Raw genomic sequence first — 21,217 nt, forward strand, 5'->3', positions numbered from 1 at the left:
CAACAGAGTTCTTGAATTTATTCCTGCTATCTAACTGATCATGGTTTTTATCATATAAAGCCTGAAGGAAGAGAACGTTTATGTTAACTATTTTGAAAGTAGATTAAAAAAATAGTATATGTATATGCAGAAGAAAACTCCATGTGGAAGGACAGAGCCACTGATTCCATGTTCATGGGGGAAACAGGCACAGAGAGGTGGACTGGCTAAGTCAGCAGCAGGGCCGGCCAGGATTCAGGCACAGCAGGCTGGTGCCTGTGCAGGACGCTGCTCTGTCAGCTCATCTCCTCAGAAAACAGCACTAGCTGTTCATCTGTCCTCCAATCTCTTTCAATGACACAGACAACTGAGAGAAAAGCATTGGATTCAGGGGTTTAGGATTGGTTCGTTAACAGTTGCTCATACATCCCTGAGCTCCAAGAGTACAAGGATTTTCTGTTTTCCTTTCCACAGGTCACTCAATTGGAGAGCCTGAGTCAGTGGCCACAGTTGAGGGCAAAAATCACAGACAATGCTCTTAGTCAACACTGGTGAGTCTTGTGCAGTATGTTAAAAAGGACTGGGAGAAACTGATAAAGGCAAAACAAACCAAAAAACCCCAAACACAAATCCAGTATGAAGCACAGACAATAAGCCAGGAGAAGCTATGGACTCGCAGCAGTCAAACTGCTGTCTTTGTCTGGAGTAAAAAACACCTGGAAACTGCCGTCATCAATACAGCATGAATAAGTACTGATTGGAAAATCTCTCCCAAGTGTGAATCACCCAGTAGCACACTTTCTTAACGGCAGGCCGCTGCAATAAGTGCAGACATGTTCTCCTTTTCCATTCATCTCTGTCCTCTGGAACTCCTGCTACAGGCCCTGGAGGGAAGCTGGAGAAATGCTGTATAAAATGCTTACACAGCTGTGTTTGGGCAAAACTGCTGCAAACATTTCACAGAGATTTTCAGCAAGTCAACTCTCACACCCCCAGGACATCTGGTGTCATTTTATGCATGCCCCCTCCTTACTCTGACCACCTATTTTTGGGACATGCTCTCACTGATTCTTTCCGTTGTTGTTTATGTGTTCAACAAGCACAGACACCGAGGAGCACTGTACTCTCTGCATGCTGGGACAGCTCCTTTGCAATAAGTGGGGGAGTAAACAAAGGCTTCCTGGCCCCTCTGTGGAACTGTGAGCTGCACCTCCTTGCTCTGCCAGCAGCACCACTCAATGGCCCAGGGGCTGTTCCACTGTTTCCTGGCCACACAGTGCCAGCTCCATGACAGCAGGAGCATTTCTCCCATCTCTGTTCCCACTCCTGGAGTATTTATTCCTGGGATATTTGTTGGCCTGAAGACATGCAGTGGGGTGGAGCAAACCCACAGGTGCTGAATGCTCGCTGTGTTCACTACTCCACAAACTTCATCCCAAGTTCTCTAAGCAGGGACTCAACAGGGCAGATACCCTGTACTCATTTCTCAGATGAAGACTCTGAAACAGCCTACAGCTAAGTGTTAGGACAAGACACGTGCAAATGCAGAATGGCCCTTACGGGAGAAGGAATCACAGTCTTTTTGTGGGGCAAGGAAAAGAGGCTTCTTGGAAGAAAAAGAAGTCTGAAAGCGTCTCAAGGGTTCACAGCTGCTAAGGTAGCTGATGTTTGGCCTGAGAGAAGAGCTGCCTTACGCACGCCATCACTCTTGCACTCTAGTCTTTGTCTAATGAGGGTAGACTCTTCACCTTAACTGACAGCTAGGGTTGCATCTGGCTGATACTCTCTATGGCACCAAGCCTTTAGTGACAGCATCTACTGGGGCCTGCAGCGTGCCAAGCACTGTGTGGCTTTTGTGCAGGGTCTGCTGGTTTATCAAACTACGGCGAGAGCCTGTCTGAGGCTGGAAATCTGCACTACAGCAAATGTGTATGAAACGCAGGGTCAATGCTGACAAGTATTCACATCCTGTGCAAAGGGCTCCACAAAGCCTGATTCCAGGGGCCTCATGTCATGAATGGCAATGAGCATATCAGCTGGTTCAGGTCCTAATAGCTTGGAAAGTTAAGTCTTTTTTTTTGAATTTTAAAAAGACAGAGTCTCACTGTGTAGTTCAAGTTGGCCTTGAACTCACTATGTAGCCCAGGCTGGCTTCCAGCTTGAGTAATTGTCCTGCCTCAGCCTCCCAAGTGCTGAGATTATAGGCATGCACCATCATGCCTGGCAAAAGTTAGTCCTTCCAGGCAAATTACCCCTCTTGAATCAGATTTATCATTCACTTACTTAACAAATCCTTTGAGTTAAGGTGTCTACACATTGCCAGGCCTCACTGAAGCACCTCTTAATTTAGCAGTCTTGGGTGACATCGCTGTAGTGTCTATTCCTTAAAGGATTCCCTTCTTAAAAGATGAGAAGCTGCAAAGGCACAATGACTGCAGTGGCATCCTTGGCAGAGCACTAAGCACCAGGTGCTGAGCTAAATGTCTCCTATGACTGTCATTCAACCTGCACAACCATCTCCTGTGAGACAGTGACTCTGTCAGGGGCAAGTTTTTGTCCTTGTTACACAAACAGTATGAAGTTGAACAATGGAAGAAAGCCACGATTCTTAAGTTTGAAATTCTTTAAAAGCTCAGTTAAATGAAACAAATCAACCACGCAAAAACAAGCAATGTGTGTCTTTAAGTGCCCGTCCCATGGGGCGAGTGCTGCAGTATGGTACTGCATCCCCTCACGTTTTTCCACACTCTGGAAGTATCAATAGTCATCGATGTCCCCTAGTGCACAGGTTTGCATTTTACAAAATACTTTCTCCACACACTGTCTTGCTGGATTCTGATGACAGCTTCACAAGGCAGGCAAGAGAAAGCTGAGGCACCTTCTTCAACACAGAAAAGAAGGAACTAGCAGATCTAGTTGGAAGGCCGTGAGGTCCACTTTAATTTTCTATACTACTCCAGGACCATGTGACCTGAAAAGAATTTCTTAATCCTGCTAGGGCTCAGTTTCCTCATCTGCACAGTGGGATGCAGCTTGTGTTCACCTTTCAGCATTCTATGAGTGCTAAAAAAAAAAAAAAATTCCAAGTTCTAGGACACTCTTGGCCTCAATCACTTCTAGTCTTAAATGTACACTTACTTCACTTACTCTCTCTGGACCTCACCTCTGAAGAGGGGTCAGGCAGCACAGTGTTCCTACATGAGGCCGAGGAAGGTGAATACAGAATTCTCAGTTGTGGTGTTGAGACTGGAGCTCTGCTCAGCCACAAGGGGGCTTTGCTTTGTGGTACTTCAGGCAAAAATTTCCTAAATTTTGATGAAGCAGCTGAGTTTCTTGAAAATATTCCTAAGCTGGGTTCAATGGAATCCCTGCTACTGCCCCTCCTGCATGCCTCTTACTGTGGAAACTTTGTCATGAGCATCTGTTTCTGCCTCACCACAAACCATCATCTTTTAGACCCAAAATTCATATTTGTGAAGATGACTTTTGCTGCAAAGAGCCATAGCTTGGCTTTCCAGAGTATGGAGAAATGGTTCTCATGCAAATGGTTCTATCTGCAGAATAAAGAGGAGTAAGTGTAGGGACCACAAAACAGAACTATCTCTGCATGAGCATCAGCTAACCTTTAACAATGTTTTCTAGTACCTCCATTCTAAACATTACCAGTTTTCCAAATGCAATGACCTATGAGTCAAGGTAGCCATGTCCCTTATAAAAGTCATAATATGGAGGCTCTACCCTCATGTCTCACCAGTAGACAGACAAAAGCTCCAAATTTGATGTCCTGCTATGAGCAGCAAGGAGGGACGCTTACTGTAGTAGGGAGGGAGTTCTATTTTCAATTATGAGCTCTCTTTTTAAGGGGAAGGATAAACAGTCTATCCTTAGTTGACCACAGTTGGTAAGGACAAGTCTTTAAGCTCTTGTTTCAGCAGCTGAATCACTAAATAAATTTAGTCTTTGTTTTCTGGGTCTTTGGTAAAGAGCTACTTAGAATTTATTCAAGGCAGTAGAGGTATGCTTGGCACTGAGCCTGAGTGTTTGTTATGGGTTTTCGTGTCCCCCTGAGATAAAATTACAGAAAGCGGGGGAAGAAGTGTGTGTTGGTCCCCAGGACTGATGCCAGTTTCTTCTGTAACCCAAGTGGCAGATTCCTGATGATCTGGAAGCTCTCTGAACAGATATAGAGAGGTATCTGTGCAGACAGGGCATTGTATCATGTCAGTAATCACAATAAGGAAAAGTGAAATCTTTCAGAGTCATCTCTTCTACCACTTTATTTGGCCTGGGACCTTTCCACAGTCCTCTCTAGGGTGCACAAAGAGCATCTCTGCTTTGTCAGGTGGTGCCCTGGAGAGAGTGATTTCCTAGGCAAACAGCAGCATAGCACTCACCACTAGACCTGAAGCTTGATGTGTTCATGATTTTTAAAACTATGTTCCAATACAATGCACAGAATGGTAAGAAACATGGGCAGAGCAAGTCTTTGGCTACATGTGCTATGAGTGTCACAGCCACTGGTTATCTCTGATGAGAAATGCTTAGGCCAAAGCTTTAGTTTAACTTTCTTCCATTATTTTATGATGCATGAGGCCATTTGGGGTCTCTGTAAGAACACAGCTCCCATTTATAACATGATTTCAATGAAGAATAAGCTCTGAAAAAACACTGCTTTGAATAAAGCTCACATTCCCCAGAAAATAGCCCCAGTGTGATTCAAATAGGCATGGCATTGTGCAGCGAGAGGCCCTCAAGACCTGTGCTAGCATGGGCTGAGCACACAGGGAGAACCCTGCATTTTGATTTACTGGCAAAGACCACACTTGACGCTGTAGCTCAGGGAGCCTCTCAACTATCCCCCTGGGTGGGGATGACCCCTGTGCTGGCATTTGTGTCTTGTCTTGTCCCTATTCAGGCATTAACATGCTCTCTGTCCAAGGAGCACACAGCATGGGGGCCTCAGTGCTGCAGAGCAGGGTGGCAGGTATGTAAAAACTGAGCTCCACATCTTCCAGGTGAAGCTCCTCTCCAGGTAGCATCTCAGAGAAAACAGTCTTCAAAGGAGAGTGCAGGACACAGGCTAGGATCCCAAGCAGCCGAGAACCTTAGGCCAGTGCCTTGGCATCTCTGAACCACAGTCCCCTCATCTACGCGATGCCAGCATCTACCCTGTTTGAGATCATGGAATGAGAAGTGCTTGCCTTAGGGCCTCATGGAAGGGACATGCTCAGCCACTGGTACCCACCATTATTACTACTAGCACCTTCAACACAGAGGCACTTACTATGAGAAAAGGAACATTCTGGGCCGGGGATATAGCTCAGTGGCATAAACGCATGCCTGGCAAGCACGAGGTCCTGAGTTCGATTCCCAGTACCAAAAAAAAAGGAATATTTTAAAGGATGGAAATTTTACCCCATGTTACAAACAACATAGGTTTTGGAGCCACGCAGATATTAGGACTGTATCTCTTTTCTACCACTTAACGGTTGTGTGATCTTGGGCAAATTATTTTACCTCTTTGAGCCTTGTTCCCTCTTCTGTAAAATGGACATAAAGGCACAGGACTATTGTGAGGCTAATACAAGATAATGGACGGAGAGTGCCCAGCAACACTGCCTGTCTTGCTGCTGGTACCTGGGAAATGGCAAGATCCCTATTTCACACTGTCTTTGACAATACATTCCACACGGAGCCACTCAAACATACCTTCAGTTCTGAGCCCACAGCTGGGTGGGCTACCAGCTTTGAGGATGGAGCTGCAAAGCACTTCACAAGCCCATACCTTTCCCGGCGTTCCTAGGAGGCAGAGGGGGAGCCTCTGTAGTTGGTGATGTGGGCGAGTCTGTGCTTGTGGAGACAAACATCTGGTTGGTGAAGGCTCCGTAGGAGAGCCGTTGCTTGTCCCGTGGAGTGCTGAATCCTGGCAGTGCCAGCTTGTCTTGCGGGGAGATGCTAGAGGAGTGGCAGAAGCTCTGAGGTCTGGGTGAGCGCTCTTTCTTGACTGGGCTTGGCTGGCGGATGAAATAACAGTGGGTGAGATGACAACTGAGGACTAACCCTAAGGTGTATAAGGACCTCAGCAGACTAGGTTCAGGTGGTCAGCTGGATTCGTGCAGCTCTTGTGCTGCCTGAGGTCAGCCATCGCAAGCACTTCACAGCGATGACAGTGCAAGGGAAGACACACTACTGCCACTTCCATGGCCCATCAATCAACTAGCCAGTACTGCAGGGATCCTCAGAGTACTCAGAGAAGCACAGCATAAGGTTATAGTCAGATTTAGCCCTTCACTGACAAACACCTTCCCTGTGCAGGGCACTTTTCACCAACATTCCAACAGCATTCCCATCTATCTGTAATATGCGACACGAAGTTCCTTTCCCTGCTCAATCCTTCAACACTGAAGTTCTCAATCTTCACTACTGTTCAATTTACACCCTGTTGGAAAGGCAGCTCATTCATACCAGGGCTTCGAGGGGCCATGTGTATGCTGATGACTCACAGACTCTTTCAGGTCTCAAGCATCTGCAACCGCCTGTGCAGTGTCTGCTGTTCTATGTGTAGTGACAGCATTAACGTTCACTCAACTGCCAAGTAAGAGACCTCAAGTCAACTGGAACCCCAGGGACTGCATGGACACCTCAGAAACAGCCCTCAACCCATTGCTGCTGGGTGTCCAGTTTCCACTGCTGCACTAGCTTCTGGAATGGCCTTGCCTCCACGGCCAGAACTAGTCAGAACCCTTACTCTTCTGATAAGAAACCTCTGCTGGCTTCTGAATGCTTGCTTGGATACAAGACAAAAGGCCAGGCTCGCCTCATAAAGCCCTTGCTGATCTGGCCTGCCTGACTCTGCAGGACACCATCCTACCCCTGCCCCCAATCATCAGGAGGATGCACTTCACACAGGTCCTCTTCAGACATCCAGGCACTACCATGACTCCTTGCCGTGGCTCATGGTGCTTCCCTGGGTGAAATGACTCCTTCCTCCCCATCTCTGTCTTTGCAAATGCCCATCTACCCTCAGAGAATGATCTCCAGCGCCATTTCCTTGATCTGAACTATATTGCTTGCCAAGGTTCAGGAGCTGCTTGGTTCTCTGAATACTTCTCAGGAATTTGCTCAAACTCTCAGTATCATAGTTAGCATACTGCTTTGTAATTTATCTTCTCTTGAAGAGGTGAAGAGCTTCAGTACCTTTTTGAACATTCCTTATATCCTGCATGGCATTCAAGAGAATGAACTTCCAGAGTCAGTTAAGAACTACCTCTGAAAGAGTGATAGAAAACTAGGTTTAATCCACAGAACTGTCTTTACTAGCTATAAGAATTTACACAGGTTGTTAAGTCCTTTAAATTTTCTTTTCTATAAAATGGAGGAAATACCAATATCCTTTATGCACATTTGGTAAAGATGGACTGAAATAACATAAGTGCTTAACATAGCCCCTGTCCATATTTAAATACTCCATAAAAACTACTTTTAGTGTTTATTAACTGCTGCTTTGCAAGTTAATTTGTATGTCAGCACAGCTAGTTTATGGGGTCCCAGTGTTTGGTCAAATTCCAAAGCTGATGTTGCAACAGTTTTCTTTTGGCAGTGGGGTGGTGGTGAGGATGTGTGGGGCGGAAAGGGTCGGGGATTGAACCTAGGGCCTTGTGCATGCTAGGCAAGTAGTCTACCACTGAGCTAGACACCTAGACTAAAATATCTTTTTTGTGTGTGTTTTTGAGACAGGGTCTTGCTATGCAGTTCAGGCGGGCCTTGAGCTCACTTTGTAGACCAGGCTGGTCTTGAACTTGCAATAATCCTCCTGTGTCAGCCTCCTGAGTGCTGGGATTACAGGTGTTAGCCACCATGCCTAGCTAAAATATCTTTTAAGATGTGATTAACCATCAAAATGAGAAGGTTTTGCATTCCCCTCCACGTGAGCAGGTCTCATCCAGTGAGTTGGAGGGCTCAAAGTAAAAGAGCAAAGAATTCTGCTTCCAGATTGCCTTCAGCCTTAATTCTGTATCACCTCTTGCAGGGATTTGTACCACTCACAGTGGGCTGGGCCAATGCCTTAAAATAAATTTCTCCATCTCTTTCTATGCTATCTGTTCTGTTTCTCTGGAGAAGACTGACTAATTCAGCTGTTGAGAGGTGCCCAACAGGGATTGGTGGTTTTGCATCCAAAAAGGTTCCTGGTACATCAGGTCATAAGACCAAACTGATGCACCTCATGGGAAATGGCTCCTGTCCATACAATGCAGAGAAGCTGGGAAAGGACGAGGGAACTCAGGGCACCCTTTGTACTTACTTTGTCATCTAGATCGTCATCACTTTCATCCATCTCCTCCTGTCGAAGGTTCCACTCATATTCAACGTGGACGTGTGGGTTGAACTTGCCAGACTTAGCTTGGGAAAGCTAGAAGTAACAGCAAGAGTGTAACATTTTAAACAAAATGCCAAACATTGTAAACACCCCAATGTGAGGCAAACACTGAGCAAATTCCCCTTTATTCCTGCTTTCAAATGTATCAGGCTGGGGATATAGCTCAGTGGCATAAGCGCCTGCCTGGCAAGTGTAAGGTCCTGAGTTCGATTCCTGGTACCAAAAAGAAAAAAAAAAAAGGAATCAGCAGCAGCTGCACTATGGATGCAACTCTGATAAGACAAGCTAGACTGCTATATGATAGGTCCCAGGGACTGTAAAAAATTATAGATACAGCCTTTCTTATTTTGATACTATTACTTTTCTTTCAAATAAAAAGCTTTCTCAATATCAAAATGAGTCTTAGGCTGGGCATGGTGGCACACATCTGCAATCCCAGCATTCGGGAGGCTGGGCAGGAGGATCATTGTGAATTTGAGGCCAGCCTGTGCAGTAGTGAATTTAAGCCCAGCCTGAACTAATGGTGAGACTGTCTCAAAAAACAAACAACTCCATAGGGACACCCTGCCTGGAAAAGACAAAAACAAAAAAAAACCAAACAAACCCAACCCAACCCAACCCAACCCCAAAAAAGCCACTATAAAAGAGTTTCAAAACTGCAAATTCCTGTCTGGAAAGCAAATTCAGGAGTCTTTCAAGTTTCAGAGGTAGGGCCTAGGCCAGTGATGGCAAACTTTTTAGAGTTTTCAATGATGAAAGCACTGCAGCATTCATGCCATTAGGTCCACCACCACTGTCCCAGTCCTTTTCTTATTTATAAAATGCAGGCAGTGATAGCCTGCCTCAAAGGATTCTTCCTATTTTTTGAGATACGAACTCCCTATTTAAGTCCAGGCTCTTCTTCAACTCCCTATGGAGTACAGCTTGGTCTCAAACTCATGATCCTCCTGCTCCAGCCTCTTTTGTGCTGAGATTACAGTGTATACTACCATGTTTGACTCTCAAAGAAGTCATTTAAGAATAAAAGAAATACAACTGCCAGGCCTGGAATCTGGCACTTAGCAGACACCTGTGGGAATGTAACTTTTTTCCTGCTATTTCTTCCATGCGTTATGGTTTGACTGTGGTCTGTCCCCTCTGCAACTCATGTTACATTTAATACCCATTGTGAAGGTTTAAGTAAGTGGGAGTTTAACTTGACTACTGTTTTCAGAGGGGAGGCCTTTGGGAAGTGGTGAAGATTAGATAAGGTCATCCATGACTGAATACTGGTGGCTTCGGAGAAGTGGGAAAGAGGTCAGTGCACACACACACATACACATCTGTCTCTCATGGCTCACTGCCCTGTGCCAGCAAGCAGGCCATGAACCAGAGGTGCAAGCCAAGATAAACCCCTTTCTCTATAACTCGCCCATGGTGTGGCACTGTTATCACAGACTAGGACGCCATGGTTAGGAGTACTACATGAGCACAAGGTCCAGATTACTAAGCAAGAGCTAGTGAAGTACAACACGGTGCATGTGTGTGGAAGAGCAGAGCACAGTCCTGAGAAAAGCAGGTTCAACGTTGTGGAAACCAATACACCCGGAGCTTCACTCGCCTAATTTTTGGAAGTGCTTCTCAAACATGTCTGTGCTGTTAGCTGCAGGGAAACCCTAATGGTCTGGCAAGTCAAAAACAGGACCTCAATCCATAATGCCACACGGCAACAACACTACCTCCCAAGTGCCTTTCAGTACCCAAGTCTTAACTATGCTTAAAAGGCGTGTGGAGGGCAGACTTGCTATTTTACCACTTCTTCAAACACAGCTTAGTGCTGAGTGCATTTCTTTCTCTTTCTTTTTGAGACAGGGTCTCGCTATGCAGTTCAGGCTAGCCTTGAGTTCACTTTGTAGCCCAGGCTGGTCTCGAACTCGCAACGATCCTCCTGCCTCAGCCTCTCTAGTGCTGGGATTACAGGAGTGCACCACCACGCTTGGCATGAGTGCATTTCTTCAGGCAATGTTTAAAAACATGAATATGCTTCTTTATTTCCAATTCCTGCTTCTCCAAATGACATTTTTTAAGGCAACTAATATCTAATAAACCCCCTCTTCCAATTTTGCTTACCAGATCTTCACACTGGGTAGCTTTTAGTCTCTTTGCTATGTCCAAGGCAGTTTCTCCAGCCTGGTTCACTAAAATAGGGGGAAATAAATTTCTATTATTAATCTAGGCTAGATCTTACAAAGGCAAAGAACAATCATCAAATGTACCGTGCAACTATGAGTTTGACTGAAGGAATGTTCTCTGATGGTTTTTAGAGACATCAGCAACGAGGTTCTCACCAATGTCCACAGTGGGCTTGCTCCTGAGAAGAAGCTTCAGACACTCAGGTTTGCCATACATGCTACAGTAGTGCAGAACTGTGTTTCCCATTGAGGTCTGCTTATCCAGGTTTCCACTGAAAATAACAGTACGATCAGAAAAAATGACTTACTTAACAACTTAATACTACATATACAGCAATTCCTCCCTTATGGACAATGTGTATGTTTTGAAACCTCCTGCACATGTCTGAAACCATGAACAGTACTAGACCCTATCTATACTATTTTTCCTATACGATATCCAGGGATAAAGTTTAATTCATAAATTAGGCACTGTAAGGGAGTAACAACAATAACAAAACAGTAATTTTAATAGTATACTGTAATGAAAGGTATTTAAAAATCATCAATTATTTCTGGAATTGTCCAGTTAGTATTTTCACACCACGGCAGACGGCAGGTAAAGGAGGGACTACTGTCCCCAGCTCCACCCTCTCTCCTTTCCTTTCTTCTCCTTCCCTTCCCTCCGGCACTGCCCTCCACTCTCTTCCTTGAGTGAGGGTCAAATTATGCTGTATGGGGCGCCCTGAACTTACGATTCTCCTGCCTCAGCCTCCTGAGTAACTGGGGTAACAGGCACCATGCTGGGCCTCATAAACACTTCTTTCTGTGCTAATAACTGACTCAAATTTGAACTTTTACCACGAGGGCAAATTATACCTAAATTTATAAGTAATGTACTGATGGTAATGGCCAGCACTGATTGAGGGCCTACCATGGGGCTGACTGTTTCTCAGCTTTCACATGCAGTAGTTCATTTAATCTTCAGACCCATCTGACAGGTACTGTAGCCTCTATTTTGCCAATGAAAAACCAAGACATGGAGAGGTAGATCAACACAGGGATGATGCAGGGGATATCCAAACACAGGTGGTCTCTGGAGCCAATGCTCTTAATTACTACCCTGGATTATCCCTAAGGAAGAGCCTGTACCCTTAGACAATCTGGCTTGTGGCCAGGTACCATGCTCTGTATATGGATTCAGATCCCCTCCCTTTTTGATCACTCTCCTTTGGATAGCTCCAGCTCCTTTCCATAGCCTGTTGCTTACGGAGTAACCCAATGAAGAATCCAGCAAACATAAGCTTTTGCTATGTTCAGTATTATACTCCCATCAGTATGTCCCTAATTTGAATTAGCTGCTGATCCAGCTGTTTACATTTGCTGCCTCACACTGAGCTTATGAACAACAAAAACTTCACTAATTTGGCTGCCTATGGTGGTAAGTCCTCTCTCTCCAACCTCTCCTAATGCAGCAGGTTTTTGGACAGAGACAGGATTTCACACTTAGTGAGGTCGGGCATCTGAAGACTAGCCTCTCGGCCATATCCAGCCCACCCTGTTTTTTGTAAATAAAATTGTTTGGGAATATAATCATGTTCACTCATACAGCCTGTAGCTGCTTTCATACCATAATGATGGAGGTGAACAGATGCACCAGAGATCACATGGCCTGCAAAGCTTACAATTATTATTACCTGGCTCGTTACAGAAAAGGCTTGCTGAGTCTCTATCTAGGCTTGTGATCTAGGAGCTAGGGCTGCTCTGTGCCAACTTCTAGGTTATGTTCAGTTAATTCAACAGACATACCAGTTTTGTACAAGGAAGTCAACCAAGTGGAGAGATGTCTGGTCTGCAGTTCGGACGGCAAGATGAAGGGCTGTCTCCCCAAGCTCCTAAGAAGTGAAGAATAAGTCTAAATAGGTAATCACATGCCTGCTGCAGCTTTGTTTACATCAGCTCCCCAAGTAAAAGCCCATCTTTTTCAAATTCTCTTGTTTAGACAGGTTCACCCAATCAATGTGTACAAATCACATTATACTGTATTTGGATAACATAAGTAATCATTTAAACTAATTTCTTACTCCTAATCCTATGGCTTTAGTGAGGCCTCACCTGACCAGATTCCAGCAGAGGTTCCATTAACTCTACCCCTTCTGCATAGACTTGAATTAGTGCAAGTAAATCCCTGGATTTGATCGCCTCAAGCAATTCATTCAACTTAGCTGATGAAGAGGAACAGGTTTTCCTTGAGAATCTATGGTCTACATACTTTGCAGTGATATACTCTTTTCGTACAGTCCTAAAATAGAACAAAAGGACAAAGAATTTTTTCTTTCTAAGAGTTAAGAAAGGTTTAAATTTTTATGACAAACATTTCTCTTTGAGAAATTATTTTAATTAAGATATGCTTCTTCCAAACAAATAAGTTATTAGATGAAATTATTCCAAAAGAGACAGAAGGAAGGAATAAATGTACTATACCCATAAACAAGGACAAAAATCACATGATCATCTCAACTGATGGGGAAAAAGTGTGTAAGAAATCCAACATCCATTCATGATATCAGCGACTTTTTTTTTTGGTACTGGGAATTGAACTCAGGACATTGCACATGCCAGGCAGGTGCTTATGACACTGAGCTATATCCCCAGCCTCCATTCATGATAAAAACCCTGAAGAAAGGAGCTATGGAGGACCTTATCTCAATCTGATAAAAGCCTTTTATGACAAACCAACAGCCAACACATCATATTAGATGGGGGCAAAGCTGAAAGTTTTCCTTATAAAATCTGGAACAAGATAAGGATTCCACCACTGTGACTACTGTTCAACTCAGTCCTTGAAATATTAGCAGAGCAATCAGGCAAGAAAAACAAATAAAAGGGGTATATATAGGAAAGGAAGATGTTCAATTATTGTTTTTTGCAGATGACATTTACTCTATATAAAGACCAAAAATTCCACCAAAAGACTTCTAGAATTAATAATCAAGTTGACTAGTACAGCAGGATGTAAAACCAACACACAAAAATCAATAGTGTTCCTGTACACCAATAGTCAACTCAGTGAGAATACACAGCACCTAACAGATGCTTCCTTCCCAGAGGGCTCTAATGTGAGGGACATAAACTTTCTTGCTCAGAAATAGACTTTGAGGGGAGTATTCTGCGTGGGATCGTGGCAATGTGCCTTTTAATAAAAGTTTTAAATAAAAAAAAATACCCTTTCCACCTGTGGTAACCGCTGTTGTCCCCCACATTCTACAGCTAGGCAACACTTTATAATTGTGCTGACGCCTTTTTTCGTTCATTCTGCATTGGCAGTCTTAAGGGTTGATTTTTTTTTTCTCAACCAAGTGAGGTGACTTGCTGATTCAGCTAAGTAACCAAGGTCTTACACTCATGGGTGTCTTTTACATGTGGGTCAAGGTCCTTTTAGGATGGCCATAATTTAGGATGGCTAGAAGACTTTCAGATGGCTAAAAGAATGGCCTAAGTTTGGGCTCTAGGTCTCCTGTTGTATGTGAAGCATCAGACTTAAGAAGTACTCGGTTTGCTGGATGTGCTAGCCCATGCCTGTAATCATGGCTCTATGGAGGCTATGGCAAGAGCGCAAGTTCAAGTCCAGCCTGGGCAACTTAGTCACTTGTTGAGATCCTGTCTCAAGACATAAAATAAAAAGGGCTGTATGTAGCTCAGTACAAAAAGGGGGGCGGGGAGAAAGAAAGACAGAGGGGGGGGGAGACAGAGAGAGAGACAGGGAGGGAGAGAGGGACAGGGAAGGAGGGAAGGAATTGAACGGCTTGATTTAAGTTCTGCTATCTACGTGACCCTGGATAAATCACGCTTTTGCTGTACTTCAGTTTTCTGATCTGTAAAATATTAGTAATCATACCTGCCTCACTTACCACTCTCCAGGGAAGCAAGAACAGGAGTAAGGGACAAGAAGTGGCGCATGGGTTAAGGGCACACCTAGCAAATTCCTTCCAACTGCTGCTAAACAAGCACTGGGCCCTGAGCTGCACTTGGCCCTACAAGGGAGGAGAGGACTGGTAGTGGGGGCTGTGGGAGGGAGGCCTCGGGGTGCACAAAGCTAAGCTCCAGGAAGGTCTGCAGGTGGTGTCTTGCCAGAATCCCCTAAAACTTTAGCTGTAAAGTCAGTTAAAAAGTTTTTGAATAGATTAATAGATTTACACAGCTCGAAAATAAGTGATTATCAAACAGTACTTATTGGGAAATCTCATGCCCACTCCTCCACCGCAGAGGACACACTTTTATTAATTTCCTGCGTGATTTAAGCAAATACAAGTCGAAAGAAACAAATATAATAATGCATTCTTTACTACTTGAATATATCTGGTTTCTGAGACTATGTGGTAATTAAAGTTCAAAAGGGATTTGTCAATAAATATAGCAAAACTGCAGTTCCTGACTTTGCACATAGTCTGGATCACGAGGGGATCTCCTTCTCCCTACACCCCAGCGACCCTCCCTTCCCCAAAGCTAGTTTATTTTGCACAGTGCTCTTCATCTTACCTTTTTCTTAAAACAGTAATCCTGTAGATCATTTTAAATCAGAAGATAGAATGCTTCACCCTTTTTCACACTTGCATAGTGCTCCATTATGTGGCTGTACCACAGAAAATTTACTCAGAGGCCTGTTAGTAGACATGTGCTTTGTGACAGATCTTTTCCTATTATAGAACAGGAGTAAGTTCTTAGGAGTGGGACAGCTGAGTCAGAGGCTGAGAAGATTTATAATTTTGGTAAACACAGTGAATCTGCTTTTCCTCATGTACCAGTTTGTAGCCCTACTGGCAACACAGCAGAATGTCTGTTTCCTCCAAGACTTGCTGAGTGGGTTGCTAAGCATTTGAATTTTTGCCAATCACATGAGAACCTTCCCTGGTCTTTTTTACATCTCCAATCCCAACAGGACACGACTGAGAGATAACTGTCCTCATTAAGATCTGTGCTCCACAGAGCAGGCCCTCAGCTGCTCCCTCCCTGGACAGTGATGGGAACAACATCCTATGATATCCTGGGACGGTGACAACAACCTGTGTATTCCAGAAATACACTCAAAATACTTGTTTTTGCTCTGCTTTCACAGATAATTGGAGAAAATATTGTAACCACTAAGAAAAACTTTCTGGGGATAGAAAAGCAGTTAAAGATTGGTGAAGAAGTCCATGTATTAGAAATACTTACATATCACTTGAAGGGGTGGGTTTGGGTGAGGGGCTGGGTAAGTTTGCTTCCATAATTTCATTAAAACTATTGTTTCCTACGTTCTTGGCCAGCTGTAATATAAGCAAAACACAATATAATAAGCTCTTTATACTTTAATTTTCCATTATTTGCCTTTGAGCTTCCTCAATATCCATTTTCCTTCATTTGACTCAGAACACAAACCATCTACCCATCTGGTCAGTAAGAATTTACTGCGTATCTTCTACATGCCAGACATTAACTTTTGATTAAGTGCTGGACAGAAGCAAACTACATTCAGGATTGAGAGGGACCAAGCCACTAACAAGAAAATCTGTGACATCTATAAATATAACGTGAAAAATGCCAAGTAGAAGAGGGTCTCGCCCTACACATGTACAAAGTACAGCATCTAAGATGGACCAAACAGGCTGCATACGGCTAAACGCTTAATGAACAGAAACAAACCACCAGCAAGCACATTTCTCTTTCATGCTGACCAGACTTACTCCTAGAGGGCAGTGAAGCAAGTGGGATTCATTTAGATTTAGGAGTGGATTAAGATGCTACAGGTAACAATAGAGGAGGACCCAGGATTGCCTTGTGAGGCTTTTGGTCACTTGCTCCCCCTACCCCAAGTCCTGGGGACTGAATCCAGGACCTCTGTACTAAGTTACATTTCCAGTGCTTTCTTATACTGAGACAGAGACTCATTAAGTTGCCCAAGCTGGGCTTCGACTTGTGATCCTCTTGTCTCAGCCTCCCAGAGTGCTGGATTATTTATAGGTGTGTACCACTAGGTCTGCTTTTCTTTCTTTTGTGAAGACAGGGGGTCACTATATAGTCTAGGCTACCTTTGAACTTGAATTCACTATGTAACCTAGGCTGGCCTCACTTGCAATAGCATCAGCTTCCCAAGTGCTGGGATTAAGGCATGCACACCTGGCTTCATTCATTTACTTTTGAGATTAATGCAAAATTTTAAAAACATCCACGCAGACAGGTCTTTGGATGAAAAAATTGGGGATTTACTGTACAGCAAGTGTTTAGTATTCAGATATTCCTATTTCTCAGAGTCAAACTGGGTTTCATTATACAAGTCAAGGAGATGGAGTGAGCTCATTTCTGTACTAGAGGAGAATGCGTTCCAGGAATTAGGTCTAAGCTATTTTTTCATTATCCTGTAGTGAAACATGGAGCCCTGTATCAGCATGATAATGATAATTTCCAGCTGCCCAAATGAAGATGCTCATGCAGACAGGACATATCATCATTGCTTAACGGATACTTTGAGGTCAAAGGCCACGAGATGAGTAACCATCACTTTGTGGTACTGTTCTCCAGACAGGACTAGTAGGAAGCTAGATTGTCAACTCTTTCTGAGTTCTAGTTCACTTAAGTAATGCTCAGTGGTGACTCCTCTGAGGATTTCTATTTTATTTTAAAAATTCTACACTTTTAGTACAAAGACTTTCTTGAGTGTACCAGGGTTAAAATTTTGTAAAACAGGGTTTATGATCACAAGGCATTATATGGGGGATGCCAAGGATTCCTTGCTTTTGGTATTTTAAAGCGACAAATTTAGCCTAGAACTCATGAGGGCTCCAGATTTCGGTGAATCATGATGGGAAGGGCAATGTTCAAAGAAAAACAAAGTGTCTATAACTTATTTTCATATTATAAATCTAACTACAAATTCACACAATCTACTACCTTATTACATAAAGAATTTCTGGGTTAAGGAGAAACTGGCTTTGCAACAATAGTTAACAGGGTATTCCCAATTCATGTACACTTTAAAACAAAGGAAAACTTTTCAGTCATTATCTTTAATAACACAAACCACTAGGTAATATGAATATATGATTTTAACCACTGTTATTATGAATCCTATCAAAATGAATTCTCAAATAAGAAAGCAGCTTTGAAGGACCAATCAAAAAGATAAGAGCCAGTTACACCAAGTAAACATTATACACCATAAAAATTAAATTTTAAATATTTAAGCAAATTTATAAAATTCAGTAATTAGAATTTCTTTCACAACAGGAACAAAAACCCCCAAAGCAACATATTAAACATGTTCATAACAAACTTAAAAGTTCTCTTCCAAAGCACAGGTCATGACTTACCAAGAGTTCAGAAGTTCCTAATTTGTCTAGTTCCAAAGACTGAATGCGAGAAATATGAACCCCCATCTCCCTATGGATGCCAGAACATTCGATACAGGTCAGGATACCCAGGTTGGTTGAAAGCCAAGTGGGTTCTGTGGAAAGGATTTAATGAAACAAAGAAGATACTCAATTTAGTGTGCCATCTACAGAAGATGCTAAAATAATAGTGAAACTTGTTAGAATTATTATGATTGAAGGAGTGACATGGAATACATAGATACGTGTGGCTTATCTTAAGGGTCATTACAAGGAAAATAAGTTTTCCTGAATTAAACCAAAGTGCAGACCTTTACCCTTACAAAAATGCAAAATGATCTTTGGCAAGATTTGAAGGTTCATTAGGGACTGCTCACAAGGGACCAGGTTCTAACGCTACCATAAACCTTTGTGTTACAAAGAGCTCTAACATGTCAGTCTTGGTGATGGCTTCCCCAGAAGTACCTCTTGGTAGTAAGACAGCTATAAATACTGACCACAAAATGTTTCTTTCAAAGACCCAGGCTTTCCCCTGCAATTTCAAAGAGCTCCAGAACAGTAGAAACAATTATAGTACTTCTATGTCACTAAAAACTTTAGGGTTCTTTCGGTGTCATTTCTTTTTGATAGGTGAACACCTGAGTATTTACTACTTCTCTGCCATTTCCTCACACTGTGAGTCACTATCACAGTTATACCTGAAACACTAGAAAACCCAAGACTTCTCTGAGGGGTGTCTGGGGCCTGTGTAGTGAAGTCTGGTGTTGCAAGTAGAACAGAAAATGCACAATAGCGCTTAAGAACACTAGGTCGGCATCCCTCTTCTGACCCCTACAAGATGTGTGACCCTGTGCAAATCACTTCAATTCTCTGAGCCCCAGTCACTTCATCTGTAAAACGGGGATAATATTAGCATCTCACTCACAGAGCTCTGATGAGGATTCAACATGGTAACATAAACACCAAGCACAAACCTTAGCACAGTGCAAACAATACATGTTAGCTACCAGTAACTTGGTAGTGTATGAGGTTTCTGAAAATGTAAGTTCATGGAAAGGTGGCTCTTGGTTTACAGGTTTAGAGGTTTGGGAGGTTCCCATGTGCAGGAAGGAAAGAAATACATGTCAGCAGATTTCATATGCACCATTTTAGTAAGTCCTCATACTAGGATCCCATTTTAAGGATAAGAAATTGTGGCTCAGAATAAAACGGGACACAGCATGAAACTGTCCAGGCTGCGAATGGCAAATGCATGATTCAAAATGTGGGCACCATGTTCTGTGCTCTCCTCTCCTCACAATGCCTGTGCTGCTTACTTGGGGAACCTGATAGGAAAGGCAGTGTTGTGGCACGTGACCACTGGGAGAGCAGGTGGGAGGTGTGCAGATTAAGGAAAACATCGGAGAGCAGCTCAGTGGTGGGGGGATGCTTTGGCTGTGTGTCTAAGCGTGCCTCAGAGAAAGGCTTTATGCAGATAGCTCACTTTATATCATGTGGGCAGAAAGAGGATTCATAAGCTATTCAAGCTTGGAGACGAATACCTGATGAGCCACAGTCACAGCAGACCTCGTTCCCAGGGAGCCGCTGGACATCCTCGATGATGGCTTTCGTCAGATCTTCCAGGCTGTTCTCCCCTGTGCTCTGCTCACCACGGAAGGCCATGGTGAGGGCCTCTTCTTTGCTGTTTGTCAATACTGATATCCACCTGTTGTCAAAATACCAGAGGAAGGAAGCTTTCACAAGGGCACAGCTACTGTTTTCTCTTCCACTGCAAAAAATCATTCATCAGAATTTCCAAAGGAGAAGTCCATCTCCCAAAACAGCAATAAAGTGAAGAAAAATGGCAGAAATTAAACGTGAAAGAAAGAGTTGGGAGAATGGAAAGTGACACACAGGAGAAAGGAGTGGGAGTAGAAGGCTTGAAGGAGTACATGCGGTACTGAGTTTCGTGAGGACAGAGTGGAGGAGACACTCAGAATGAAAGCACTCTGCGAGAGACCAGTGCAGTCAAAGATTAGAGAGGCAGCAACACGCGTCTGCTCTCTAGGAGCTCGTGTTTGCGGAACACTGGAAAGTACAATGGAGGAATATTTTAGCAGCAGCCATAAAAATTTACACCTATGAAAAACGCACACCAATATGGAAGCATCCTGACATTTATAATATGAAGAATCCAGGGCATTTCATTATATACACAGTTAGGGCACATCTGTGCAACACAGAACCCTCTGCTATCAGTTTATGCATACACACGAAAACCAAACAAGGGGGAGCTGACAGATAAAGTACAAAGGTTAAGCAAGTACTAAAATGAAAATTTTACATAATTCTTGAATGATAGTGGAGAAATTTTCACAATATGTCTTGTGAAACAGGAAAAACCTGACGTAATCTTAAATTTAAACACATGAATTTATAAATCATGTATTTATGTTTGCAAAGAATACTGCAAGAAATTTCCTCACAATATTAATACTGGTTATCACTGAATAAATTTCTTTAGAAAAAATTTATCGGGAAATTGCCTGTTTATAATTTTTAAAATCTAAAATGAAACTCTATTACTTTCATGGATGAAGAAAAAATCCAACTTTATAATTTTTCTTTTTATTTACTGCACAAGCAGCCAATACTTACTCTCAACTAAAAATAGGGACGTTTACAACTAGTCCTGTTTATTTCATATAATAGACACGAAGCAAAATACTGTCTACAAAAAGTACTAAATTAGTCAAACCAAACTGCTGGGAAGCTGTGGCTCCAAGCTGCACCTTTGACTCTAGGTGGCGCTCTGTACACAGCTTCACTGGACTGGGACGCTGAAAACCAAATGCTTGGGAACCAATTTAGGAAAGGGTGAGGCATTTAAAATTAAATCGTACTTTTAAAATTAGTTAGTCTCAGGTCAGAAATTAGATAATGGTTTGTTAAAAACACTGAGGAAACGGTGTCCAGCAGAACCAAGCCCTGTGGGCGATTTCCCTGGAGTTACTGGGTCTCCTCTGTAACTTGCAGTCTGTATTCTGCCATCCTTAGGCAAAGTCCCACCTGGTTACCTAATGTGGACCAGCATCTCCTACACGTCAAGTACTTGCAATTTTGTTTTATTTTGTTTTATTTTATTTTAAAAATAAAAGGAGGAAAACATTAACAGACAACCTTTTACAAAACAGCAAAAGAACAGTACAGACAATACAAAGTTACAAACAAAGTGGTAGGAAATTAACAATGCTTGTTGTATTACATATTGATATCTTCAAAGTGGTTTCTTATGAAAACAGAGACATGCAATACTGATCAATCAAGGACTCACTGACAGTTTCTTTCAGCAAAGAAATAGAAGACAG

General features: G+C 43.0%; 1 protein-coding gene across 1 annotated transcript in view; it reads right to left on the reverse strand.

The window, feature by feature from the left end:
* Asap1 (ArfGAP with SH3 domain, ankyrin repeat and PH domain 1) overlaps nt 1-21,217 on the reverse strand; it is a gene marked incomplete at its 5' end in the record, with an annotated part of 270,321 nt that overhangs the window by 25,511 nt on the left and 223,593 nt on the right. Inside the window, 9 exon segments of the mRNA XM_013521324.1 lie at nt 5,765-5,993; nt 8,282-8,389; nt 10,466-10,533; nt 10,684-10,799; nt 12,316-12,401; nt 12,622-12,808; nt 15,721-15,812; nt 17,853-17,986; nt 19,412-19,575. Of these exon segments, the coding sequence (XP_013376778.1) occupies nt 5,765-5,993; nt 8,282-8,389; nt 10,466-10,533; nt 10,684-10,799; nt 12,316-12,401; nt 12,622-12,808; nt 15,721-15,812; nt 17,853-17,986; nt 19,412-19,575 (1,184 nt within the window).

This window comes from Chinchilla lanigera, unplaced genomic scaffold, assembly GCF_000276665.1.
Source record: "Chinchilla lanigera isolate Chin_1 unplaced genomic scaffold, ChiLan1.0 scaffold00060, whole genome shotgun sequence".
In the NCBI taxonomy this organism is placed as follows: domain Eukaryota; kingdom Metazoa; phylum Chordata; class Mammalia; order Rodentia; family Chinchillidae; genus Chinchilla; species Chinchilla lanigera.